At 40.8% G+C, this 27,859-nt stretch overlaps 2 protein-coding genes across 12 annotated transcripts in view; one reads left to right on the top strand and one right to left on the bottom strand.

Moving 5' to 3' along the window:
- Positions 1 to 670: 670 nt before the first annotated feature.
- Positions 671 to 27,859, top strand: YARS2 (tyrosyl-tRNA synthetase 2). 2 transcript variants are annotated; one of them, XR_005380019.1, is made up of 6 exons: positions 671 to 1,485; positions 2,920 to 3,087; positions 18,483 to 18,638; positions 18,899 to 19,069; positions 21,622 to 21,916; positions 23,363 to 27,859. XR_005380019.1 is itself a non-coding variant. In XM_038577244.1 (5 exons), the coding sequence occupies exons 1-5, from the start codon at positions 707 to 709 to the stop codon at positions 21,779 to 21,781; spliced, it is 1,434 nt and encodes a 477-aa protein (XP_038433172.1). In that variant the 5' UTR covers positions 671 to 706; the 3' UTR covers positions 21,782 to 27,859. The 2 variants fall into 2 exon arrangements, 1 of the variants encoding a protein (XP_038433172.1); XM_038577244.1 differs by having other exon boundaries at positions 21,622 to 27,859.
- The window catches only part of DNM1L (dynamin 1 like), a 51,371-nt gene continuing 46,600 nt past the window's right edge, over positions 23,089 to 27,859 (bottom strand). For 6 of the 10 annotated variants that reach the window (XM_038577238.1, XM_038577233.1, XM_038577239.1 and 3 more), the window contains 5 exons: positions 27,511 to 27,543; positions 25,701 to 25,877; positions 25,425 to 25,534; positions 25,136 to 25,295; positions 23,089 to 24,876 (listed from right to left, as the gene is read on the bottom strand). In XM_038577238.1, coding sequence (XP_038433166.1) covers positions 24,820 to 24,876; positions 25,136 to 25,295; positions 25,425 to 25,534; positions 25,701 to 25,877; positions 27,511 to 27,543 — 537 coding nt within the window. In that variant the 3' untranslated portion in view covers positions 23,089 to 24,819. The remainder of the gene's footprint in view (positions 24,877 to 25,135; positions 25,296 to 25,424; positions 25,535 to 25,700; positions 25,878 to 27,510; positions 27,544 to 27,859) is intronic. The other 4 variants (XM_038577234.1, XM_038577240.1, XM_038577237.1 and 1 more) reach the window with 1 other exon arrangement.

Here is a 27,859-nt window from a genome sequence, read left to right as displayed (position 1 = left end):
AACCCGCTTACACTAAAGCTGTGTCCCGCCTGGTTACCTGTAATTGTTAAACGGATAAACGAAACACGGGGTTTTCTGCATTTATTGTATTGACCTCGCTCTCAGCATAGCTCGGACAAGCCTGCCACCTCCCGGAGAAGCTAATGTGTACGCGTGGTTGAGGCGCTGTCGTCCCCTTGGGGAATCCCTACTAGGAGTTTGGGTTCCAACGCCAACTTTGTATCTCTCCATTCAGTTAAACCAATTTCCAACCCATCGCCACCTCTCTGAACAAGTTTTTGCATAGAACCAAGAATCCACAGGAACCCGCGCATCACAATTTTTTTTTTTTTACCCGAAAATTTAAACAAAACCTAGCATTTGTAAGAGGGCTTAAGAGGTGCCAAGCGCTCTCTTAGTCCCCACAAGGGCCCCCTGGCATAGGAACTATTATCACAGACACACCTACGTTACGAATGAGGAAATAAATTTTAGCTGATTTAAGGTGACCGCAGGGTAAGCGGAATCCTCGCTTGAGTCGTCAGAACTCCAACGACTGCTGAGAACTCAAGCTCCGTAACTAAGTGACCGCCCCGCCCCGCCCCGCCCCGCCCGGGCATGCGCAGAAAAACACGGAAGTAGCTTCCGTAGAAACTGCAAGAGGTTGGCGCCGAGGGGCGTGGCGAGGGCTCTGATATCCCAGCATTCCCATCGTGCCGAGTCCAACATGGCGGCCCCCATGTTGCGGCGCTTTCCCCGGGGCCGGCGGTTTGGGACCCCGGGCGTGTCGGGAGTCTTGCTCCTGGGACAGCGTGAGGCCCGTTCGGGCGCTCAGGGGTTGCTGGCGGTGCAGAAGGCCCGGGGTCTGTTCAAGGAGTTCTTCCCCGAGAAGGGGACGAAGGTAGAGCTGCCCGAGCTCTTGGACCGCGGCTCGGGCAGCTTTCCCCAGACCGTCTACTGCGGCTTCGACCCCACAGCCGACTCGCTTCACGTGGGGCACCTGCTGACGCTGCTGGGCCTGTTTCACTTCCAGCGAGCGGGCCACAACGTGATCGCCCTGGTCGGGGGGGCCACCGCGCGCCTCGGAGACCCCAGCGGCCGCCCCAAGGAGCGCGAGGCGCTGGCGCCGGAGCAGGTGCGGGGGAACGCGCGCGCCCTCCGCCGAGGCCTCGAGGCCGTGGCGGCTAATCACCAGCGGCTCTTCGCCAACGGGCGGCCCTGGGGAAGCTTCACGGTCCTGGACAACGCGGCCTGGTACCAGGGGCAGCACCTGGTGGACTTCCTAGCGGCCGTGGGCGGCCACTTCCGCATGGGCACGCTCCTGAGCCGCGCGAGCGTGCAAGCCCGGCTGCAGAGCGCCGGCGGGATGAGCTTGGCCGAGTTTTTATACCAGGTGCTCCAGGCTTACGACTTCTACTATCTGTTCCAGCATTACGGATGCCGGGTCCAGCTGGGTGGGTCCGACCAGCTGGGCAACATCACGTCCGGATACGAGTTTATCCACAAGTAAGCGCCTTCGGGGACCCCCTGGGTGGCTCTGCGGTTCAGCGCCCGCGCTCGGCCCGGGGCGTGACCCTGGGGTCCCGGGATCGAGTCCCGCGTCGGGCTCCCTGCACGGAGCCTGCTTCTCCCTCTGCCTGTGTCTCTGCCTCTTTGTGTGTGTGTGTCTCATGAATTAAAAAAAAAAAAAAAAAAAAAAACCGGTAAGGGCATCCAGCCCCAGGCAAAATTTTGTGTCCAAATAATTCACCCACGAGTAGCCTGTAATCCACTATCAGGAATAGGGAACGACGCCCTTTCCGCGTCCTTTTGGGTTTTACCCCCACTACACCTGTAATGCTGTTAATGTGATTGGCTACCGGGAGCTAAAGGGCTGCATTTGACGGCACTAGGCCTGGAACGCATTCTTAGAGCTCAGCAGGCAGCAGACCACGCGTCGGGATTCAGATCCGGCTTCCCCGGAGGAACGCTGTGTTTTTTGACTTGAGAAACTGCTTTTTCGTTGTTGGAGCGTGAACGCCCCCGTGTTGTCTCCTTGGAGTTTCTGCTTTGGCTCTGGCAGGTTCCGTAAAGCTAGCGTTAGTTTTTGGGTTGGCATCTCAAAACTTTTTTCAACTCCAAAAATTTGGCAAATAATGGAGATTTTGATCGCTTTTTCTTGAGGGAGATGAACTCTACAGGGCCGTGTGGTACTCCCTTTTTTTTTTAAATCCCTTAAAATATCCTTAGTGTCTCTAGCTCACTTCCCCTTACCCAACTTTTCTCTTCTTCCTTGGCCTTTAAAATTTCCTAGGGGGAGGAATCCCTGGGTGGCTCAGCGGTTTAGCGCCTGCCATCAGCCCAGGGTGTGATCCTGGAGTCCTGGGATCGAGTCCCGTGTCGGGCTCCCTGCATGGCGCCTGCTTCTCCCTCTGCCTGTGTCTCTGCCTCTCTCTCTCTCTCTCTGTATCTCTCATGAATAAATCTTTTAACAAAAAAGTTAATAAATAAAAAAATAAATCTTAAAAAAAAAAAAGAATTCCTAGGAGGCAGCCCGGGTGGCTCAGCGGTCTAGCGCCGCCTTCAGCCCAGGGCGTGATCTTGGGGTCCGGGATCGAGTCCCATATCAGGCCTGCGGGGAGCCTGCTTCTCCCTCTGCCTGTGTCTCTGCCTCTCTCTGTCTCTCGTGAGTAAATAAATAAAAATCTAAAAAAAAAAAAAAAAAATTCCTGGGCCCTGGTTTTGCAGAAACTACCACAGAATCACTGGTTCCATTGCACTTTAGGATGACAAATGCCAAAACCGAGTGAGGGCCGTGAAAATTAAGAGGGACAAAAAGTAAGATTTAGAAAGTGAAAGTTTTCTTAAAGCAAGACACCAGAATGAAATCTGAAGAATGATTAGCAGAACCTACCACCACTTGTGCTTGAAGAACCTAATGAAGTTTTTCTTTATGCTTAGGTTGACTGGAGAGGATGTATTTGGAATCACTGTGCCTCTAGTTACAAGTACAACCGGAGCAAAACTGGGAAAGTCCGCTGGTAATGCTGTTTGGCTAAACAGAGAGAAGACCTCTCCATTTGAATTGTATCAGTTCTTTGTCAGGCAGCAGGACAATTTGGTAGAAAGGTAAGTTCCTAATAGTGTGCTGAGAAAAATTAAGTTTATAAGCTCATGATATAATTTCAGCCATTCAATCTATGTACCCTTTATAGTTTTTTGTGTTTTCATTTAGATTCTATTTAAGATGCAGAACATTGTAATTCTAACTGTTCTAAGCAGTATTTTGTTAGAGCAGAAAACCTCTTGGTTGCTGAAAAATTTAGAGCCACGTTTGTGATCTACATCTAGCAAGTACTTAAGACGTTATCACTTGCCTATTTTAGTTTTTTCACTCCTTTTATCAACTTGGCTAAACTTGATTTCACCTTTGTTTCTAAAGTTTTTCTTTATAACATCTTTTGAAAATCCTTTTTAGGGCAGCCTCAGTGGTTCAGTGGTTTAGCGCCGCCTTCAGCCCAGGGTGTGATCCTGGAGACCCAGGATTGCAGTCCCACATCAGGCTCCCTGCATGGAGCCTGCTTCTCTCTCTGCCTGTGTCTCTGTCTCTCTCCCCCTCTCTCTCTCTCATGAGTAAATAAATAAAATCTAAAAAAAAAAAAAATTGTAAAGGTAAATTTTCCCAAAAATAACTTTTCCAGAGTGGAAAATATGCCTTATAAAACTACAATAAAGTTTTTTTCTTTTAGATTTATTTCAAATGTATTTGATGATACGGTTAACGGTTTTGATGTATCAAGAACTGACATCTTTTTGAAAATTTCATTTTCTGTTTGGCCCTAATGTATAAAAATACAGTTAATTTCTTTGATTAACTGTGTATCTGACAATTCTTATTAATTCTAATAACAATCTTTGGATTTAAAAGCACAATCTTTTTTTTTTTTTTTTTTTTTTTTTACTTATTAATGATAGGCACACAGTAAGAGAGAGAGAGAGAGGCAGAGACACAGGCAGAGGGAGAAGCAGGCTCCATGCACCGGGAGCCCAACGTGGGATTCGATCCCGGGTCTCCAGGATCGCGCCCTGGGCCAAAGGCAGGCGCTAAACCGCTGCGCCACCCAGGGATCCCTAAAAGCTCAATCTTAAATGCGAGGTAAAGAGACTAATGGAAAAGATCAGAGAATCTAGCCAGACTCCAGCATCTATGGTCACTTGATCTCTGTGGCACCACAGAACAGCAGGATAAAACAAGCTTTTCAATAAATGCCACTTGGATAATTAGATGTCTTATGTGGGGGAAATAATGAAACTTAATCTCACACAGTGTAAAAAAAAGAGTTCCAGGTAGATATCAGCCTAACTGTAACAAAAGATGAATCATGTGTTCAGAAGATATATAGGAAAATATCTTCCTAACTGGGATAAAGATCCCTAATTGGTATTCTTAAATGAGATACAAAGAAAAGATTGGTAGATTAGCCTGTTACAATTAAGATCAAAAGTCACCATTAAGAGTAAAAGAATATCAGAAGAGTATCAGTTACATGTACTAAAGGTGTAGAAAGCTTATACTCAAGTTCCGTAAACCAGTAAGAAAAAGACAACTCAGTAGAAGCAGGAGTAGAAAGTTGAACATGCACTTTAGAAATATTCTATCCAAAAGGCCAAAAACATATGAAAAGTTGCTCAGCCTTTATAATGAGGAGAAAAATGCAAAATAAAACCACAACTAAATACTGTGACACACCTTCCAGAATGGATAAACATAGAATTGGTAATACCAAGTGTTGATGAAAATATTCCAAGGTGGTGGGAGAATAAACTTAACTGTTGTATCAGTCTCAGCTAGTGATGCTATTGGCCAGAAATGCTTAAGGAACTCGCTTGGACACCTGCCACTTGTGGCAAAGCGCCCCCCCCCTCCCCCACAGACATTTCCCTGACCAGAATCAGTGTTGTGGCTGGACTGACCTTAGTGGTTCTTGTGATTGCAAGATGTACCTTAGCAGCAACCATCAGGGAAATTTGAAAAACAAGATTTCTTACTAGTCTTGGAGGGCCACACAGAAAGGTCCTGGGTAGAAAGAAGAAGGGAGCATGGACCTAGGGCTTGGCCTTATTGGAGACAAAGGGTAAGGTGCCTAGAGTTTTGCAGGTTCACCCTTTATTGGAAAATCTAAAACAGAAAAGCAGGAATCAGGGAACAAGAAAGGGAGAAACCGAGCACTCTAAGGGTCAGTTATCTGTATCACCCAAAGTTTTCTTAAAAGAGGAACTTCCTAAGTTAAGGTGGCCTGGTTCCTTATGTAGTTGGTTTGCTACTAGCTATATCATAACAGCTGGCAGTATATTTCTTAAAAATGGATGTCTTTAAAATGGATAATTTGGCAATTAAAAGCTTAAGTGTCAGGCACTCAGAGGCATCAGAATTTTTGTTCCTTTTTTCTAAATCAAGTATAGTTAATACATAACACATACTGTATTATGTGTGCAACATAGTGATTTGATAGTCATAAACGTTATGACAGGCTCACCACAATAATTGTATTCACTGGCTGCCACCATGCAAAATTATTACAATATTATTGACTATCCCCTGTGCTGTACTTTTCATCCCTGTGACTTATTTTATAACTGGACATTTGTTTATCTTAATCCCCTTCATCTGTCACCCATCCACTCTCCTCTGGCAAACACCAGTTCTCTGTATTTATAAGTCTGTTTCTGATTTGTCTGTTCATTTGTTTCTTAGATTCCACATGTAAGTGAGGTCCTGGTATCTGTCTTTTACTGAGTTATTTCACTTAGCATAATACCCTCAAGGTCTATCCATATTGCAGATGACAAGATTTCTTTTTTTATGACTGAGGAATATTCCATTCTTCAGCCATTCATCTATCAATGGACACTTAGGTTGCTTCCATATCATGGCTAGTGTAAATAATAGTGCAGTGAAAATAGGTGTGCACATATCTTTTTGAATTAGTGTTCCTGTTTTCTACAGGTAAATACTCGAAAGGGGAATTGCTGAATGGTATCACATTTTTAATTTTTTGAAGACCTCCCTACTCTTTTTCATAGTGGCTGTACCAGTTTACCTCCAACAGTGCATGAGGGTTCCCTTTCTCCACATTCTTGCCAAAACTTATTTCCTGTCTTTTTGATACTAGCCTAGCCATTTTGCCAGGTATGAGGCAGGATATCATTGTCGTTTTGATTTGCGTTTCCCTGAGTGATGTTGAGCGTCTTTTCATGTGTATTCTCACCATCTGTCTTCTTTGGAAAAAATGTCTTTTCAGGTCTTCTGACTATTTTTAAATCCGATTGTTTTCTGGTGTTGAGTTGTATGGGTTCTTTATATATTTTGGATATTAACCTTTATTGGGATATATCATTTGCAAATATCTCCTCCCAGTCGGTAGGTTCCTTTTTTGCTTTGTTGATAGTTTCCTTTGTGGTACAAAAGCTTTTTAGTTTGGTATATTCCCAGTAGTTTATTTTTGCTATTGTTCCTCTTGCCTGAGGAGAAAAATCCAAAAAATAATGCTAAGGTAGATGTCCAAGAGTTTCCTGCCTGTGTTTCCTTTTAGGAATTTTATGGTTTCAGGTCTTACATTTTGGTCTTTAATCTATTTTGAGTTTATTTTGTGTCTGGTGTGAGAAAATGGTCAAGTTTTATTCTTTTGCATGTAGCTGTCCAGTTTTCCCAGCACCACTTATTTAAGAGACGGTCTTCTCCCCATTGTAAATTCTTGCTTTCTTAGTCATAGATTAATTGAACATACAGGTGTAGGTTTATTTCTGTGATCGCTATTCTGTTCCGTTGGTCTATGTATATATTTTTGTGCCAGTTCCATAGTGTTTTGATTGTTACGGTTTTGTACTGTATCTTGAAATCTGGGAGTGTGATACCTCCAGCCTTTTATTTCTCAAGATTGCTTTGGTTATTTGAGGTCTTTCATGGTTCCATACAGATTTTAGGATTGTTTGTTCCTAGTTCTGTGAAAAATACTGTTGATATTTTGATAGGGATAGCATTGAATCTGTAGTTTGCTTTGGGTAATATGGACATTTTAACAGTATTATTCCAGCCTATAAGCATGGTATATTTTTTTTTCATTTATTTGTGACATCTTCACTTTCTTTCATCAGTGTTTTATAGTTTTTAGAGTACAGGTCTCTCCTTTGTTAAATTTACTTCTAGGTATTTTACTCTTTTTGTTGCAATTGTAAATGGGATTGTTTTCTTAATTTCCTCGTCTCCTAGCTTGTTATTAGTATATAAAAATGGAACAGTTTTCTGTATATTCTGTACATTCTGTAAACTTACTAGATATACTTCCAGTAGTTTTTTGGTGGAGTCTTGAGGATTTTCTTATACAGTATCAAGTCATTTGCAAATAGCAACAATTTTACTTCTTCCTTACCAGTTTGGGTGCTTTTTATCTCTGTTGGCTGTAGTAGGACTTCCAGTACTATATTTAATTAAAGTGGCAAATGGGCATTGCTGTCTTGTTCCTGATATTAGAGGAAAAGCTTTGAAATTTTCACCATGAGTATGATATTAGTTGTGGTTTTCTTTTTTCTTTTTTTTTCTTTTTTTTTATGATTTTATTTATTTGAGAAGGGGAGAGAGAGAGAACAAGCAGAGAGGGAGGGGGCAGAAGGACAAGGAAAAGCAGACTTCCCGCTGAGCAGGGAGCCCAACTCAGGGCTTAATCCCAGAACCCCAGGATCATGACCTGAGCCAAAGGCAGACACTTAACCAACTGAGCCACACAGGCACCCCAATTGTGGGATTTTCATACTTGGATTTTGGGGTACATTCACTGTAAACCCACTCTGTTGAGAGTGTTTATCCTTAATGGATGTTGGATTTTGTCAAAATTTTTTTTCTACTTCTGTTGAGATAATCATAGTTTTTATCTTTTGTTAATGTGGCATATCATGTTAATTGATTTGCATAAATTGAACCATCCTTGCATCCTTGGAATAAATCCCACTTGATCATGGGGAATGATCCTTTTAATATATTTTTGGATTCAATCTGATAATATATGTGAGGATTTTTGCATCTGTGTTCATCAAGGATGTAGCCTGCAATACTCTTTTTTTTTTTTTTTTTAAGTGTCTTTGTCTGGTTTTGGTGTCAGGGTAATGCTGGCCTTATACAGTTTATTCGGAAACATTCCTTCCTCTTCAGTTTTTTAATAGTTTGAGAAGAATAGGTATTAACTCTTTAAATATTTGGTAGAATTCGTGTGTGAAGCCATCTGGTCCTAGACTTGTTTCTTGGGAGGTTTTGATTACTGATTCAGTTTCATTCCAAGTAATTAATCTGTTCAGATTTTCTATTTCTTCCTGATTGTCTTGAAGATTGTATGTTTCTAAGAATTTTTCATTCCTTCTAATTGTCCAATGTATTGGTCATATAATAATTTTCCATAATAGTCCTTTTTTAAAAAAAGATCATTGATTATATTCTCTATGCTGTACCTTTCATCTCATGATTATTCATCCCTTAACTGGAAGCCTCTATCTCCTCTCTATCTTCCATCTTTCCCACCCCCACCCCTCCTTCCCTCTGGCAACCATTAGTTTGTCCTCTGTATTTGTGGGTCTGTTTCTACTTTTTTGGTTTTTGATTATTTTTGTTTTTTAGATTGCACATATAAATGAAATCATGTGGAATTTCTTTCTGTTGGAATTATTTCACTTAGCATAATATCCTCTAGATCCATCAGAGTTGACACAAATGGCAAGATACATTATTTTTTATTGCTGAGTGATGTTTTCCATTGTATATATACCTCTTCTTTATCCTTTCTTCTTTTTTTTTTTTTTTTTTTTTTTTTTAAGATTTTATTTATTCATGAGACACAGAGAGACACAGGCAAAGGGAGAAGCAGGCTTCACACAAGAAGCCCAATGCGGGTCTCCATCCTGGGACTCCAAGATCACGCCCTGGGCCAAAGGCAGACTCTCAACCGCTTGAGCCACCCAGGCATCCCTATCGATTCATCTCTTGATGGCCCCTTGGGTTGCTTCCATATCTTAGCTATTGCAAATAATGTGCAGTAAACATAAGGATGCATATCTTTTTGAATTAGTGTTTTCATTTACTTTTAGCAAATACCATTAGTAGAATTACTGGATCCTGTGATACATCTATTTTTAATTTTTTGAAGAACCTCCATACTGTTTTCTACAGTGGCTGCATCAATTTACATTCCCATCAACAGTGCACAAGGGTTTCCTTTTCTCCATATCTTCACCAACACTTTTGTCTTTAATAGTAACCATTGTGACAGATGTAAAGTAATATCTCATTGTGGTCTTGATTTCCATTTCTCTGTGGTTAGTGATATTGCGCATCTTGTTATGTGTCTACCATCTGTGTGTCGTCTTTGGAGAAATGTCTGTTGAGGTCCTCTGCCCACTTTTAATTGGATTGTTACTGTTACTTCTGTGAGTTCTGTATGTCTTGGATATTAATCCCTTGTTGGATATATCATTTGCAAATATCTTCTCTCAGTAGGTCTCCTTTTTGTTTTGTTGATGCTTTCCTTCACTGTGTGAAAGCTTTTTATTTTGGTGTAGTCCCAATAGTTTATTTTTACTTTGTTTTCCTTGTCTGAAAAGCCATATCTAGGAAAATGTTGCTAAGGACCATGTCAAACAGATCATTGCCTATGTTTTCTTCTAGGCGTTTTATGGTTTCGGGTCTCAATATTTAAGTCTTTAATCCATTTTGAGTTTATTTTTATGTATAGTGTAAGAAAGTGGTCCTGTTTCATGCTTTTGTGTGTAGCTGTCTGGTTTTCCCAGCACCGTTTGTTAAAGGGAGTCTTCTCCATTGCATTTTCTTGCCTCCTTTGTCACACATTAATTGACCACATACATCTGATTTATATCTCTGCTCTATTCTGTTCCACTGATCTATGGGTCTGTTTTTGTGCCAGTACCATTCTGTTTGATTACTGTGGTTTTGTAATATATCTTGAAACATGAAAGTGTGATACCTCCAGCTTTGTTATCCTTTCTCATGATTACTTTGGCTATTCAGGGTCTTTTGTGATTCCATACAAATTTTAGGATTATTTGCACCTGGGTAGCTCAGTGGTTGAGAGTCTGCCTTTGGCTCAGGGCGTGATCCCAGGGTCCTAGGATTGAGTCCTGCCTCGTGCTCCCTCTAAGCGGGGAGTCTGCTTCTCCCTCTGCCTATGTCTCTGCCTCTCTCTGTGTGTCTCAAATGAATACATAAATAAAACCTTTGGAAAAAAAAGGATTATTCTAGTTCTGTAAAAAATGGCTGTTGGTATTTTGAGATTGCATTGAATCTGTTTGTTTTGGGTAGTATGGACATTTTAACAATATTCATTTTTCCAATCCATGGGTTGTTTGTGTCATCTTTAATTTCTTTCATCGATGTTTTATAGTTTTCACATTACAGATCTTCTACCTCCTTGGTTAAGCATGGTAGTCTTCTTTTCTTTTTTTAAGATTTTATTTTTTTCAAGTAATCTCTAGACTTAACATGGCGCTGAAGCCCATAATTCTGAGATCAACAGTCATGCACTCTACCAACTGAACCAGCCAGGCACCCCTAAGCATGGTAGTCTTTTATAATCCTTTTTATTTCTAAGGTGTCAGTTGTACCTTCTCTCATTTCTGATTTTATGTATATGAGTCCTCTCTTTTTCTTGATTAATCTGGTGAAAGGCTTACCAATTTTGTTTCTTTTCAAAGAATCAACTCATAGTTTCGTTTATCTTTTCTTTTTTTTTTTTTTTTTTTTTTTTTTTTTTTTTTAAAGTTTCTGTTTTTACCTGCTCTGATCTTTAGCATTTCTTTGCTTCTGCTAGCTTTGGGCTTTGTTCTTTTTCTAATTCTTTTAGGTGTTTATTTTAGATTTCTCTTGTTTCTTGAGGCAGGCCTTCATTGCTATAAATTTCCCCCTTAGAACTCCTTTTGCTGTGTCCCAAAGATTTTAGAACATCGTGTTTCCATTTTCATATGTCTCGAGGTATTTTTTAATTTACTCTCTGATTTCTTTGTTGACCCATTAGTTGTTTAGTAGCATGTTGTTTCGCCTCCACATGTCTGGTTTTCTTCTAGTTTTTTCTTGTAATTGATTTATAATTTCATACCAAAAAGAGGCTTGATATGATTCAGTTTTCTTAAATTTATTGAGACTTGATCTGTGGCTTAACATGCAATCTGTTGTGGAGAATGTTCTGTGTGCACTTAAAAAGAATGTGTATTGTGTGTTTGAGGATAGGATATTCTCCCTCTCTCTCTCTCTCTATATATATATATGTGTGTGTGTGTGTGTGTGTGTGTGTGTGTACTTGTTAAGTCCATCTGGTCAAATAGGTTGTTCAGCGCCACTGTTTCCTTGATTTTCTGCCTGAATGAACTGTTTCTATCAGTGGGGTGTTAAAGTTCCCTTGTACTATTTTTATTATTGTTGATTTCTCCCACTTTTTTTTTTCTTTAAGATTTTATTTATTTATTCATGAGAGACACAGAGAGAGAGGCAGACACACAGGCAGAGGGAGAAGCAGGCTCCATGCAGGGAGCCTGATGTGGGACTTGATCCCAGAAGCCCAGAATCATGTCCTGACCTGAGCTGAAGGCAGACACTTAACGGACTGAGCCACCCAGATGCCCTTTGATTTCTTCCTTTATGTCTGTTAATATTTGCTTTAGGTACTTAGGTGCTTCCATGTTGGGTGCTTAGGTATTTATGATTGTTTGATCTCTTTATCATTATGTTAATGCTCTTCTTTGTTTCTTGCTACAGTCTTTGTTTTGAAGTTTATTTTGTCTGATATAAGTATTACTACCTCAGCTTTTTTGTTTCTGTTTTCATGGAATACCTTTTTCCCTCTCTTCACTTGCAATTTGTGTCTTTAGGTCTGAAGGAGTCTCTCTATTGTAGGCAGCATATAGATGGGTCTTGTATTTTTTCAGCTATTCAGTCAGCCTGTGTCTTTTGATTGGAGCATTTAGTCCATTTACATTTAAAAATTTATTTATTTTAGAAAGAGAGAGCATGCAAGGGGGGAAGGGGTAAAGTGAGAGGGAAAATCCTCAAGCCAACTCCCCCTGAACATAGAGCCTGAGTGGGACTCAATCCCAGGACCCTGAGATCATGACCTGAGCCAAAATCAAGAGCCAGCCACTTAACTGACTGAGCCACCCAGGCATCCCTATTCCATTGTATTTAAAGTAATGATTGATAGTAATGTGCTTTTTGCTATTTTGTTAATTGCTTGTTTTTATAGTTCTCTATCCCTTTCTTCCTTTCTTGCTCTCTTCCCTTGTGATTTGATAACTCTCTTTAGTGTTAGACTTGGGTTCTTTTTATTTTTTTTATACCTATTATACATTTTTGGTTCGTGGTTACTATGAGGCTCATATATAACACCCTATGGGTAGAGCAGTTTGTTTTAAGTTGATGGTCACTTAAGTTTCAACACATTCAAAAAGCATACATTTTTATTCACTCCTCTATGCTTTATGTATTTGATGTCATATTTTATATCTATTTATCTTTTGTATTGCTTAATTAATTATTGTAAATATAAGTGATTTTCCTACTGTTGTCTTTTAACCTTCATGCTGGCTTTGTGATTGATCTGGTACGTTTACTATATATCTGGTTTCACCACTGAAATTTCTTTCTTTCATAATTTTCTAAGTCCTAGTTACAGTTTCTTTCTCACTTAAAAAAGTCCTTTGAACATTTCTTGTAAGGCCAGTTTGTGGTGATGAACACCTTTAACTTTTGGGGAATTCTTTATCTTTCAATTCTAAATGATACCATTGCTAGGAAGGGTTTTGGTTTTAGTTTTTTTCCTTTCATCATTCTGAATACACTGTGCTGCTCCTGTTTCCTCTGGCCTGCAAAGTTTCTGCTGAAAAATCAGCTGATAGCTTCATAAGAGTTGCCTCACGCATCACTGTTTGCTTTTCTCTCCCCACTTTTAAGATTCTCTCTTTAATTTTTGACATTTTAATGATCATGTGTCTTGGTGTGGACCTCTTTGGGTTCTTCTATTTGGGGCTCTCTGTGCTTCCTGGACCTAAGTGTCTGTTTCCGGGTTAGGGAAGTTTTCAGCTATTGTTTCTTCAGTTAAGTTTTCTGCCCCTTGGGATCCCTGGATGGCTCAGCAGTGTCGTGCCTGCCTGCTGCCCAGGGTGTGGTCCTGGAGTCCCAGGATTGAGTCCTATGTCAGGCTCCCTGCCTGGAGCCTGCTTCTCCCTCTGCCTATTTCTCTGCCCCTCTCTCTCTCTCTCTCTCTCTCTCTCTCTCTCTCTCTCTCTCTCTGTCACTCATGAATAAATAAATAAAATCTTAAAAAAAAAAAAAAAAAGTTTTCTGCCCCTTACTCAGTCTGTTTTCCTTTTAGGACCCATGTAATGTGAATGCTGGTATGCTTCTTGTCCCAGAGTTATGTGTCCTTAATTAACTCTCTAATACTAGGAATTGTAGCTTAATTGGAGGAACCTTAGTATTAAGGTTTCGAAGGTAAATGGTGAGGTACCATTCACTAGTGGCTACCTCTGTACCAACCAAATGGAGCCATTGAAAGGGAAGACTGAGGGCTTAATGACTCCATCTCAACATCTTTAATAACAAGGTATTGGCCCTTGGTGCCCTGTTTAAATTGGTATTGGGGGGCTGTTCACCATCTTGCCCACAGGAGGAAGAGTCACTGGCATCCACTTGGTAAATCCCACCAAGATGACTAAGAACTTGGGCTGGTTCTCTGTGGCATGGCATTGAGTCCGTGCATCCATGCCCAAAATAGGGAGAGAAAGGGCCAAGGAGGCCACCACCAGAAGAACCTGTTTAAAGTAAATAGTCCCTGTGGTTAGTTGCATCTGAATGGATTTGTACACTTTTGATTGTTTTACTGGTAATGCCCTATAAGTAGAAGGACTTCCTTTTGAGAATTTAGAAGGATTGTCTAGAATGAGTGACTTGGGCCCTGATGCCTAATAGGGCCAGAGAGGACTGTGCATTTTTATTGTCCCAGTGGACTACCAAAGTGGCATGGGGCCGTTGTCTCTGAGAGGTGGGATGGGTCCTGGGGAGCGACCCATTTCCTATGGTAGAGGCTTTGGTGGCTGCCAACCCTGGAGGTTAGAGAAGAGGGCAGAGGTCATTGAGAGGACTGAGTCAGAGTCAGGGGATAGATGGCAGCTGTGTGACAAGAGGATGGATGACCGAAGGGGCCTGTGGCTGGAAGAATGCTAGTATTAGGGCCTAGAGTTTAGAGACTGGCTGTCTAGATACTAAGTGACGGGAACGCTGAGATTTTGTAACTTCTAGGAGAGGTTAACCTGTGTATGTTCATAAGGGGCAAAATTAAGTTGGGGATTTTTTAGGGAGGGTGTGGGGAGCCCTTTTTGTTGAGGGAAATTTGCTCAAGGGGAAACCTTCTCTGGGACAGTGGGTGTGGAAAGGCATAGGTCCCAAGTATCTGGGTGCCTGGATGTCTAGCAACCATGTCAAGGGCCCCCCAATGCCTTTTAAAGGTTTCAGCAGTCCCATTAAAATGTAATAAGGCTGCTCTATAATTCGGGGGAGTGCCTTATGAAAAGAATTCTCTGGACTCAGGATCATCTGGGGCCTCTTCAGCTTTAGAAATGAAGAGGGGGTCATTTGGATCACTATGGTCATACAAATGATAAACATACTGTATTGGACCATGCCAACTTGGTGCAGCAGGAAATGAGCCTAATCTAATATTTTCCATTCACTGTGAGCCTTGGCTTTAGTGATCTCTGTCCTGAGAGGATGGGCACAGCACCAGGCAGTAGATATCCAGAGGAGGAGAGGGAGAGCCGTGCAAATGTCAGTGGGTCTGAGGGCCTCGGTCTTCGTTTATCTCTTCATCCTCATCAGTGGCTTCAATAATCCCGTCAACTTTTCCTTTGGTAGCAGAGGCACCCCCTGAGACATGTTGCTTTGTCCTGCCCCATTCAGAGGAAAGCCTAGGAGACTCAGGATCTGTGGTATGTCAGAGGAAACAGACATGTAGCCTGGATCGTTCTCTGAGCAGATTATAGATCCTTGGGTCCCTAGAGCTGCTGACCAGTTGCACATTTCAGCAGCCGTAACATTTTAGAGCACAGGCCAAAAATCTAGATAGCCAATTAGCTCCCTCTGCACAAAATCTTAAAGGAAGGTTAGAATTTCAGTTAAGTTGTAATTTCATACTGCAATTTTTACCTCCTGATTTTCTTTGTTACCATGATCTTACATGTTGTTTACCAGAAGAAGTTTCTGGAAAATGTCCCTGTGAGCGCGCTTCATGGGTGACCGACTTCCTTCCCAGGGTCCAGGATTAGGGTCTGCCTCCACTAGCACAATATGTACAGGATCTTTGGAAAAGCCCGAGGCCTCCGGAGCACATACTGGAGCCTTAGCGTGTTGGTACACAGTGGCACTAAGCAACGTCCAGGAAGCTGTCACAGAACTTTTGTATTTCTTAGGAGCTGGTATACCTTCTCTGGGGTCTTAGGAAGCACTGGCTTAAGATATTCAGGACATTTTTTTTTTGTCCATTAATTATTTAGCAACCTCACACCAGGAACTGGACTCATGATATCCCATTGAGTTAGGGAGACAGAGCGACAGCAGGGAGCATAGTGGCCATGTGGGGACAGCAAGTCTCAGCTGTATTTCTCCTTTCGTGGTGCCATTAGTTTCCCATTGCAAGGCTCTTCTGTTCGTCTGGGTTAGGACCCATAGTCCCACTGTGACCCACTACTTAGTGGTCGCTGGGGCGTTCTCCCTCCTCACCTATTGGAATATCCTTTGCTCAGTACCATTAGCCCAAAGCCTCACCTGGGGCCATAATAACAGCCTTGGGATCCAGTCTGCATACATTTGCTCTCCTGGGCTCAAGGCCTGCAGGACCCTCGTTTACATAGTAGTCATTAAAGGCCTTTATAATTAGTGATCTAATCATCTCAGTAGTCCATATGGCCTCTATCACGTTGGCTCTGGAAAGACTGAATTTTTATGGTAGCAGTGACATTTTAGGATAGATCCCACAGGCAACCCACAGCAGAGGCAATATGCAGAAGCACAGCCAGTGGGATGGGCCTCCAGCAAGTGGTGCTGCATTCCCAAATGGTGTGTGTCACCTGTGTAGGTTAGCCACTTCAAGTTAGTGAGATAGTGGAAGCCAAAGACATTCCCTGCAGTTAACTGCAAGCACTGTCTGGCAGTCCTGCTGACTGTACCTTCTGCCGAGTCGCCTATTGATAGTGGTGCTAGCAGTTAGGAATGCCTGGGGGCACCTGCCAGTCTGTACTACTTATGGCGAGCTCCTACAGACGTTTCCCTGACCTGAGTCCGTTTTGAGGCTGGACTGGCCTTCTTACAATTGCAGGATGCACCTCAGCAACAACCATCAGGGAACTTCGAAAAACAAGATTTTACAGCCTACAAGTCCTGGAGGGTATGTGGCACTCAGAGGTCTCGGTTAGGGAGAGGGGAAGAGAGCGTGGCCCTTGGAAGAAGGGTGAAGTTCCTGGGGCTGGGAGTTCATTCTTTATTGGCAAATTTAAAACATAAGAGCAGAAATTAGGGAGTGGGAAGGGAGAAACGGGGTCACTCAAGTGGTCAGTTATCTGAGTTACCCAGAGCTTTCTAAAAAGGAAACTTCGTGTGTGGCAGTGGCCTGGTGCTTTGTCTAGTTGATTTGCCTCTAGCTTTGGCCTACAACCAGCAGTGTGTTTATGTGAGGTGTAAGTGTCTCTGCAAAATGGTGCCTTGGCAATCAAGAGCTTAATGTCCGGCACGGGTGCCACATTTACAGAACCACTTGGGAAGAGTACGTGTCTGTGCTTACCAAACCTGAATATGCATATAAATCCATGACCCAGCAGTTCCTCTCCTGGGTATATCCCCAAAATAAATTAGTGCACATATGCACCGAGAGAAATACATGGGAATATTTATAGCATTATTAGCAGTTGTCCAAGAGTAGAAACGACACGAATATCCAGAGTAGACCAAATAAATACATTATGGGAAATGGTCACAGCACAGAATGCCGTACCTACCAGCTGTACACACAGCAACATGGGTGGCTCTCCTACCAAGCATAATGACGTAGCAGAGTAGCCAAACTCACATATATCCTATGTGATTCTGTTTATTTATAAAGCCTAAAAACTGGCAAAACGAAGCAATACTATTTACCAAGGGATACTAGAATAGTAAAAGTGTAAAGAAAAACAAGAAAATAATTACCTTGAAAGGCAAAAGAGTGGTTAATTTGGAGGGGGAAGAGATGTGCTAAGTCTGGGCTTTCTTGGGTTGAGGCAACAATGTATTTCTAGACAGAGGATGGTTACATAGATGTTGGCTTTCTGATGCATTAAAACCTATTTGTGATTTGTATGTTTTTCTACATGTTTTTTACCAAGAAAAGATTTTTTAAAAGGATACATCTAGGTAAAACAAAAGTACTGAAACCTGCTTAAGGGCAGCCCAGGTAGCTCAGCAGTTTAGCACCCCCTCCGGCCCAGGGTGTGATCCTGGAGTCCCAGGATCAAGTCCTGCATCGGGCTCCGTCCATGGAGCCTGCTTCCTCCTCTGCCTGTGTCTCTGCGCCTCTCTCTCTCTCTCTCTCTCTCTCTCTCTCTCTCTCCCTGTGTCTCTCATGAATAAATAAATAAAATCTTTAAAAAAAAAAAAAAACCTGCTTAAGAAGGACATGTACAAATTTAGATTAGCTTATCTCTGGGCAAAGAAGGGAATATGATGGTGCTGACATCTAGAGCTATACTATTTTGTGCCTTTTCAAAAAGAAATCATCTGATACAAAGATGGCAAAATAATAACACCTTTAGTCTGGGTGTATGGGTGGTATGTGCATGGGTATCTTATTTTTGGTGCATTTGTGCATGCTTATTTTTCATAATAAAAAATAAATTTAGAGGTACCTGGGTAGCTCACTTGGCTAAGCAGCCCACTCTTGGTTTTGGCTCAGGTCATGATTTTGGGGTTGTGGTATCAAGCCCCATGTCGATGTTGGGCTCTGTGCTCAGCGGGGAGCCTGCTTGGGATTCTCTCTCCCTCTCTCTCTCCCTCTGCCCCTTCCCCCTTCGTGTGCTGTCTCTCTCTCTTTTTCTAAAATAAATAAATCTTAAATTTAAAAGTAGGCAGGATAGGGGATCCCTGGGTGGCTCAGCGGTTTGGCGCCTGCCTTTGGCCCAGGGCACGATCCTGGACTCCTGAGATCGAGTCCTGTGTCAGGCTCCCAGCATGGAGCCTGCTTCTCCCTCCTCCTGTGTCTCTGCCTCTCTCTCTCTCTTTCTCTCTCTCTCTCTCTCTCTCTCTCATAAATAAATAAGTAAACAAATAAATAAATAAATCTTTAAAAATAAATAAAAATAAAAGTAGGCAGGATATTTTTTAAAAGGTAAGGGAGTTGGAGACAAAAATTAGGTATGTCATATATACAAGCACTGTATTTTTTGTCCCTCAGGTACCTGAAGCTCTTCACTTTTCTGCCCCTTCCAGAGATTGACCACATAATGCAGCTACACGACAAAGAGCCAGAAAAGCGGGGTCCTCAGAAACGACTTGCTGCCGAAGTTACAAAGCTTGTTCATGGACAAGAAGGGCTGGATTCTGCTAAAAGGTGGCCTTTTAGAATAGCACTGGATAAAGTCATGTAGTTAATAGGTGTGAGAAAATTCATTCGGGTTATCTTGTCACTTACCACTAACAAGGATTGTCAGTGTTCGACTTAGGTGCTTTAGAATAGCCTCTGTTGGAAAGAAAAATCACCTTGAGTGAAGTGTGAATTATACAAGATAAACGGTGCTGTTTCAGAACTGGCTATTAGGACGTGTTTGTGGACAGGCACTCCCATGACGTGGTTCTCAATGTGTTTTTCAGGTGTACACAAGCGCTCTATCACAGTAGCATAGATGCACTGGAGGTCATGTCGGATCAAGAGTTAAAAGAGTTGTTTAAAGAAGCATCATTTTCTGAATTAGTTCTTGACCCAGGAACAAGTGTCCTAGATATATGCCGCAAAGCAAATGCCATTCCAGACGGCCCCCGGGGGTAAGATCATTTAACTTCTAGTCACAGTTAACTCAACATTAAATCTTCACAGCATATGTTTCCCGAGGGTGTTTTCCTGATAGTAACATAATGGTATCTCCTTCCTGGCAGAAGTTGGGTTAGTCCAAGAATAAAGTGAAAACCGACTTATGGTTGAAAATACCATAAATTTTCAATAAAATCCAGTCCAACTCTCCTGTCTCTCAGTAAGTCTAACTCCCTTTTCCCTCCAGCAGGCCTGTATTGAAGAGACCCCTGTGGTTAATAAATGCACTGCAATTAGTCAGCTCAGGGATGGTCACAATTTGAGATCAAAAGGGAACAGATTTGGGCAGCCGGGGTGGCTCAGTGGTTTAGCGCCGCCTTCACCCTAGGGCTGGATCCTGGAGACCCGGGATCAAGTCCCATGACAGGCTCCCTGCATGGGAGGCTCTTTCTGCTCCCCTCCCCCCTCTCTCATGAATAAATAAAATCTTTAATAAAAAAAAATGAACAGATTCACATGACCCCTCTCATATTCAGTCTACATGGTATTTTAGGGAGTCGAGGCGTTGCCCAACCTATTTAAAATAGTAGTTAAATTTCTGAAAATGAAGCAAGCATATGATGTTACTTCCTAAGACTAGTATTATAAATTACATACTATTCCTGTTGAGAATTCCAGTTTTCTTATTTAAGAAGTAGGTAGGATGTTTGTAGAATAGTAGTATGAGGGAATAAAGTATTCTACAAAAAGGTAATCTGGCATATACTTGATGCTTATGCACTTAGAAACAGGGACCTAGAAGGAAAAGCATTAGTTAGCCAGACGACTGGGTGCTGCATCTTCTGGAGTTTGAGCATAAGTTGTGAGCCCATATTCATGATTTTTTTTTTTTTTTAGATTTTATTTATTCATGAGAGAGAACGAGAGAGAGAGAGAGAGAGGGAGAGAGGCAGAGACACAGGCAGAGGGAGAAGCAGGCTCCATGCTGGGAGCCTGACGTGGGACTCGATCCCGGGACTCCAGGATCACGTCCTGGGCTGAAGGTGGCGCTAAACCGCTGAGCCACCCAGGCTGCCGCCATATTCAGGATTATAAATGACATTTGTCATAGTTGCTGTTTTTTTCCCTTTGTTTTGGATTATTTGCCTTTATCCTAAAGAGCCCTAGAGTATTCTATATAGAGAAAATATGCATTGTCTTTGTATCACCTGCCATTCTACCTTATAGATTCCCTAATATGTTCACTTAATGTACACTGAATTGGGGGTGGCACCATATACCTCCACACCCTGAGTCACTGGTTCTAAGAATTTTCCTTACTATAGTAGTAGAAGCATTTTTTATTTTTTTCTGACGTTTTCTAGTGGTTTATATTTATTTACTGATTGGAAATTTTGCCACAACTTAAGACGTCGCCATATCCAATTTAGAGTTCTTAATACTGACATTTTTTTATTTTTAGATTGTATAAGCTAAATAAGATTGGTTTGTGCATTTAAACAAAATGTAGAACATGGTCTGGAAACTATAGCAAATAGCCCAAAATAACACATTCTGAGAGAAAGAAATCCGTCCTTAAAAAGAACATGTTTTACTGTTGAGTTTTATAAAACCATGTGTAGTAGCAGTTTCTTGATGTCGTTTGGTAACATTCAGATAAAATGAACATTTGCTTTTCACAAGGGCTTCCAAGGCCTTACCTGTTCTAGACCTCTTTTCTTCTCTGAGTTCACTTCTTTCTAGCTATTCCCCAGGTTTCCTCGCCCTGTTTGTGGGAATAACTGCTCCTCCCCCTCCCAGTTTCCATGTGTCTTCTTTCAAGAAGATTCCCTACCCCACCAACCCAGTGTGCACCCAGAGCAGCCTTTCCTAGCGTTTGCTAGCATTGAGTCACTGTGTCATTGTTTGTCTGGCTCTCCACTGGTTTGCAGTACTGTTTGTATTTAGTGCATAGTCAAGGCTCTAGAAATGTTGTTTGAATGGACTGGGCAATAAATAAAACCTGTTCACATAAACCATGAGAAAATTGTTATTAAACTGGAATTAGATAAGCTATTGATTTTCCATTTCTGAGGTCAACCAATTTCACTTTTTAAAAAATTCTTAAAATTTTAACAAAATTTGTAATTATTTGCATAGCCTCAGAATATAGTTTCCAAGGATTTTCTAGTTTTGTAAGCAAGTTTCCTAAAGATTTCTGTAATAGCACTACATAGTTGTTACTTGTATCTCCTGGGAGCTCATTAAAAGCAGCATTGCTCTCTTGTCTTTTTGGAAGCTTCTTTGCTCTGACTGGGGAGTCACGCGCCAGAAAGCGATTCTGCTACTCATTTTTAAACCATTACTAACTGAACAGTTCCATGTAGAGCTGTGAAATCGCCAGTTTTTTCTCCACTGAACAAGATTACTAGGCCTTAAATCCACTCCTTTTAGAAGAGCCTTTGAGGGGGGTGCAGAACCCAGTAGGGTGAGCATGAGGTAACAATTCAGTGCTAAGTGGTTTTAGTTGGAGAACCTCTGAAATGTAAGTGGAATGATGATTCTGATTAAACATTTCTATTTTTAGGTATCGGATGATAACAGAAGGTGGAGTCAGCATAAATCACAGACAAGTAACAAATCCTGAGAGTGTTTTGGTTGTTGGACAACATATTCTTAAGAACGGACTTTCATTACTTAAAATAGGAAAAAGGAATTTCTACATTATAAAATGGCTTCAGCTATGACGACAAACCACCTCTGGTGGTTCCGACGGACTTGTCCATCACATTCTCAAGATGTACCAGAGGTTGGCTCCAGAACTTCTACTTCACTCTGCAAGTCAAACCACAGAGAACGGAGTAGGCCCTAGGCCTCCGAGCGTGAGTAATTCCATTATTTCCACAGGGTGGTTAAGACCAAGGGCTTGTGTACTGAGGGGGTTGATCTCCTGAGCCGCAGGCGTAACGACTACCAAGAAAACCGTGATTGCGAAGGATCATCTCTCTTTTAAAAATTGTTTCGTGAAAGAGCGGTCCTATGCTTCTCAGTCCTTGTAGAGGTGAGGAAGAACACCGAAGAGGGCAGCAAAGGGCTCCTTCCTCTGGGAGGAGGGGTCGCTCCCTGATCGCTCCCTGATCGCACTCACCAACCCCAGCAGCGCCCTCTCGTGTCCACATGGGAAAAGCGAAAAATACTGGAAACGTAAATTTCTGGATTTTTTGTGGTTTATGAAGCAAACAGTTCTCCTTAGGAAGAAAAGTATTACATACATTAAGGCATAGTTGGCAGTAGAAGTTATAGAAAGTTTCCTTTCAAAGAATAAAACTCAGTACTTTTCATACAATTTCTAACCCAGTTTTCCAGTCCCTTGCCTGTGTCTCGGTATAATTAAATTTACTCACAGCCTTGCTGTGCCAGATTACTAAGGTAGCAGTATTTTATAAATCTGGAAACTTACATTAGTTTAATATTATTAGTAATATTTAACAGTAACTAAGTTTCAACTCCTGTCCCCAAGCAGATTGCAACTTGAGATAAACTGAAAAGTAACTAGAGAGAAAATAGAAGCAAACATTATACCAAATATCTAATCATATGAGAATATCTAAAGGTTTTGTTAAGCTAAGGGTAGTTTTCAGGATTTAGAATCAAGACCTAATTAAGCACTATAGACGTTGGGCAAGTTCCAGTTCTCAGAACTGTTTCCACATCTGAAAAATCAAGGTGAGGACCAAGTGAAACACAAATACAGAATGGTTCATGATCCAATTCCTTCTAGAAAACCTTATAGGCAGCAAAGCATGGCGTTAGTGTTCAGATCCTAGGCATTTACCACCTGGATTATGTGAAACTGGATCGCCATTCTTATGTGTAAACTGGAGATGGACTAATAAATACCTCTGTGAATTGTGAGAATAGGAAAAAATTTGTAAAACCATTATATAGTAGAAGCTATACTATGTTCCAATGAGGTGTGTATGTTAAAAAACTATAGTTTATCTAAACCTTTCTCTGGGAGCAAAGTTAGGAAGAATTCATTTATTGACAAAACTTTGTCATTTCATACCAGCAATTTTATTTACATAGCAAGAACATACAGCAGTCCACTCTAAACGTCAGAGATCATCTCAACATAGAGCTTCCCTCAGTTTGAGAGCCAGTAAAGGAAGGTTCTCTAACTTCCCATACCTTTCTTGCCTCTGCTTTTCTTGTACAAGGTGTGTAGTGCCAGCAAGTACATTACCGTAGCTTATTTTTAAAAGTAACCTTTTCAATTTGAAATAGGTTGGATATGGTGGAGAATGGTGGTTTTTTCCCCGTTACAGATTCAGAAGGCTGAGATGGTAGTCCTCTGACAGCATCTGAAGTAAATCATGGATGGCTGTACTGACGGATGATGGCAAAGTGACTCTAAAGTGTGTGCTAACAAACATCTGGGTAGTGTGCATTCTATCCAGATGGTACTATTAACAGATTTAGAACAGTACCGTATGATGTAAGATTGAATCTGTTTTCTTATGTTTGAGATCAGTTGCTGAGCCTGTTTCTTGCTAGTCAATGGGTGCCGGAAGCTCAAGTCAACAGACACATTGTCCCTGCCAGGAGTCCTTCATCAATGTCATAACTTAAGAGAAATGTTAACATGTTGAGTAAATTATGTATCGCAAATATAGTATCTGTGTAAGAGATGGAGCTAGATGCCTTAAAGATTTTGACCTGTATCTTAAAATTTATAATGTAATTCCTATCAAGGATCATCTGGGGAATCTTAATAAAATGTGAATATGTTCTAAACTTCACCCCCAACCTCTGAATACATTTTAGTAGTGTAAGCCTTCAGGTGTGTAGCTGTGTCCAGGTGTTTTTCTTTAGTTAATAAAGTTCCACCAGTATTTTCATACCTCTATTCTAATGTGTCTTATTGGTGTGAAGCAAAAGTAACTACTACCAATAATAGAGAAGATATACTTCAATGATCAGCACAGGATTTGGTTTCACCTCCAAGTGAATCTTGGAACATGATGTAAATGACCTAATTTAAAGATGTATCTGAATTACTTGATATTTGAAAATCAAGTCTAGATGGTTGTTTTTAATGCAGGAAACTATAATTCATGCTTCCGGGTTTAAGAAAGGATCAAAGATATTTTAACGCACGAGGGCAATGTGGACCCAGAAATGGAAGGGCTATACAGCTACATGTTATGCACACCGCCTCACCGTCAATGTCAGATCTGGTGCCTTCAACTTGCCTACTAACACATCAAAGGCGTTGCAGAGAAGCTCAATAAACTATAACTCGAAGGACAGGTGGAGTACAGTGACTGTGAGTAACTTGTCAACTCACATCTTTCAAAGCCAGACCGGTTTATATTGTGCATGCATTACAGTTGTATGAAACATGGTCTCGGTGCGTTCTTCTCCAAGGACTATGGCAGCAGCTGTAAGACTACTAACAGATTACACAGGTCATCTTGTCCACAGGCAAACTGCTTGTACAACTAGAACATTAACAGTTCTTTTTAAGTTCAAATGAAACTGTCACAAGAAAGACTTGATGTATTTTATATGTACTGGGCAACTTTAGAAACAGCCATTTATTATTTGGATAAATGTATGATTTGTTCTGCAATACAGAGTGAAATTATCAGTTTATAGCCAGTCTCTTCACATGAGCAGATTCATACCATTGCAATACACAGTTCATAAATAAAATTCTACTCAAGTAGGCAGTAACTAGCAAATTTTGAGTCAACAAAGTCTCAGTACTATATAATTCTCTTCACCAAAGATGAGTCTCTCGGATTTCCGCAATTATTTGGCTGGCTCCTTGTAATGCCTGTATTAAAAAAGAAAAAAATTATAGATGCTTATTCAGTTATAATATCAAAGAATCTGAACTTGGTATGGGGTAGATTTATACTAATCCCTTTCTTCTCTGGAATTTGAATCTAAAAATCTAATCAAGTACCAACCCCCGGAAAAAGATCAGCCATCATATGAAGACTACAGACCTCCCAAGGATCAGAATGCATTTTTAACAGTGTAATGTTTACATCTACCACCCAAGTGTGACGATTCAAAACCCTTTACAGTACCTTTAGCATGTCAGCTGCTTCCTTCCTGCGCTGTGCCATGTCCTCAGATTCAGTCAGAAGATCATCCAATAAGGATGACTTATACAGCTGTCCTACTAACTCACTCTGAAGAGTATCTTTCACATGATTAACCAAAAAATGCATTACTGCCTTTGGCACACTGCAAAACAAAACACAACAGATGATCCATTAATTTAGAATAAAAGCCTAAGTTTTAAAACACGTATTTTCAAAACAGATAATGGAATCATCAAGCAATATTAATCTGATTTCATACTATAGTACTAACCTGTCCTGAATGTTCTTTCTGACGATAAGAAAATACGATTTGATGAGTCGTTCAATGACCTCACAATCTCGCTGTTCACGGGCAGATAGTTTTCGTGCAACGGGCACTGGCTAAACAGAGTGAGGGGAAGAAAAAATTTTTACTTTTGTGCCATTTTGAATCAGCAACATTTAAAAGTTCCAGAAGTTTTTGTGACTTTCAGTTCCTTTTGTCTTTTGAAGTGTTTTCCTAGCAATCTGGTTATCTTAGCAGTGTTCACCCATTTGCATGGCTTACCACATCCAGCAGATTTACAGCGTGGCCTTTTTGTGGACTCGCTGGCATAATTGGAATTGGTTTTGATTTTTCCTCAGCTAGTAACTCTTCAGCTTTGGAAGTTTTCAGCATTCCTCTCCAGTTGCCTGTTGTTGGTTCTTGACCACCATCTCCAACCCCACCACCACCAGCCGCGACCTGAAAAAAACACATTCCAAAACCTATTCCCGCTGTATCATATCTGACATTACCTAAAGTTCATTTTCTTTGACAGCAGTCAAGGAGAACACACATCCAGTACCCATCTGGAATTTCCTCTATTCAGACAGATAACAGAGTCAGAAAAAGATGGTAGGTGGCATCTATAACTGGAACCCTGAGCTATCATAAACAAGAGGTTTTGTTGTCATTTCTTTGCAAGCCTCAGCCAACAGATTTAATTTTTCTTTATCGTTTGCTAACTTTAATATTCTTCCTCTTCTCCAACCCCTCTAACAGCAGATTGTGGGAAAAGCATAAACTGCCCTTAAAAACAAGAGTACTTATTAAAAGCACAAGGAAAAACAGCTGCCATTTAGCCTAATTTTTTCAAAGTAATCTCACACATTATTGAACTATGTATGATCTCTCCAGAGTTTTCTAAGTTGGCTTACATCTTTACTGGTCAACAAAATACCATAGAATAAAACTAATAAAACAAGAATACACTCACAATTCTTAGGCTGGCAGTGACTTTGAAGCTGCCTAAAATGTGGAAAGAAATCTAGTAATCACAAGTACTTTTGCAGCTTCTTTTCTAGGATAGCTGTTAGTTTATACAAGAAAGAATGTTTAGGATAATGGAAAAAACAGTAACTCATCAACATTTAAGAATAGTTTTAGATGCTCCTTAAAAAGATATTACAGAGTGTTATGGCAATTGTTAAAAAAAAAAATCAGCTTTCAAAACAAAAAGAACCTGGGGGTCAATTATAGGGTGATGAATGGTTAACTAGCCTTTTGGGGGTAATATCACTGTTTAATTTTTCCAAAAGTCAGTTTGGGGTATCATTCTGAATCAAAATACTGGCCCAGATTGCCTCAAATATGCTAGTTAAGATATGCCATAGCTCAATACAGGCAGTATATTTATACACTAATGTTAAAATGAGTAACTGTATCTTTAAACACCAGTGAATGATTAATGCTAGGAGTGAAATAAAACTTAAAGCAATAAATCCTCAGCACAGTGGGCTGAGAGAAGGTAAGACCTTTATAAACTTTTGAGGTTCAGAACCTTACATCTGGACAATTAAGTGAGGAAAGGAGCCAAAGACAGAAAAACCAGAAATAAGGATGGGTCTGAATGAGTCATTGATGATTTCATTTTCCCCAAAAAAAGATGATCAAAAATTGACAGTCTCAAGCGCTCGCAGTCCCTGTTTTGAATTTGCTTAAGCTGCCAAGGCACATGTTAAGCTACGTGTTTAGGGTGACAAGGCAAACCGCATGGAAGCACAAGAAAGCAGGAGAGGGTTATCCATTAGTACTGGACAGAGCTCAGAGCCTTTAAAGAGGAAATGTTCAAAAGTATTAACTTTCATCTCTGGAATCTCAATTCCCTACCACAATATTAAAATCAAAACTAGGAGAAAGCCTGTAGTTGTTATTTAAGGAAATGTTAAAACTAGAACTAATGCCATCTTAGAAGGGTTAGTTAGGTAAGAGAAACAAAAAATGGAACACAGACAAGGAGCAGATGCTATGGTACAAACAGCTTCTCCAATGGTTTTGAAGACAGTGTTTCAATGAGAACCAAAGGTACATTTCCATTCTGAAGCAAGAGACTCACATTTTTAGTTTCTCTTCTGCTGTCCTGAATTAACTGTTAAAAGATATGTTAAAACATGCAGTTTAACAAGCAAAATTTAAATACCAATAGCCTGAATTTCAAAAGTGCAGGATAATTTCCTCTTTAAATTATTTTTGTGTGCATCTTTATTACAAGCAAAGGCATGTCAACAATAATTTATAAAGTATACGCTGTTATATAATTTAAGATTCCTATTAGAATGAAATGATTTAACCTTAGCACAATATCCCACATTAATGTTCTGCTATTACTGTACAGTGTGGTGTCTCCAGATGATTATGTTGCACCAAACAACTAGGCATGCAGGCTTAGATTAAGAATCAGAACA

This window comes from Canis lupus, chromosome 27 (assembly GCF_011100685.1).
Source record: "Canis lupus familiaris isolate Mischka breed German Shepherd chromosome 27, alternate assembly UU_Cfam_GSD_1.0, whole genome shotgun sequence".
NCBI classification, from domain to species: domain Eukaryota; kingdom Metazoa; phylum Chordata; class Mammalia; order Carnivora; family Canidae; genus Canis; species Canis lupus.
This window is presented reverse-complemented; position numbering and strand designations above follow the sequence as displayed.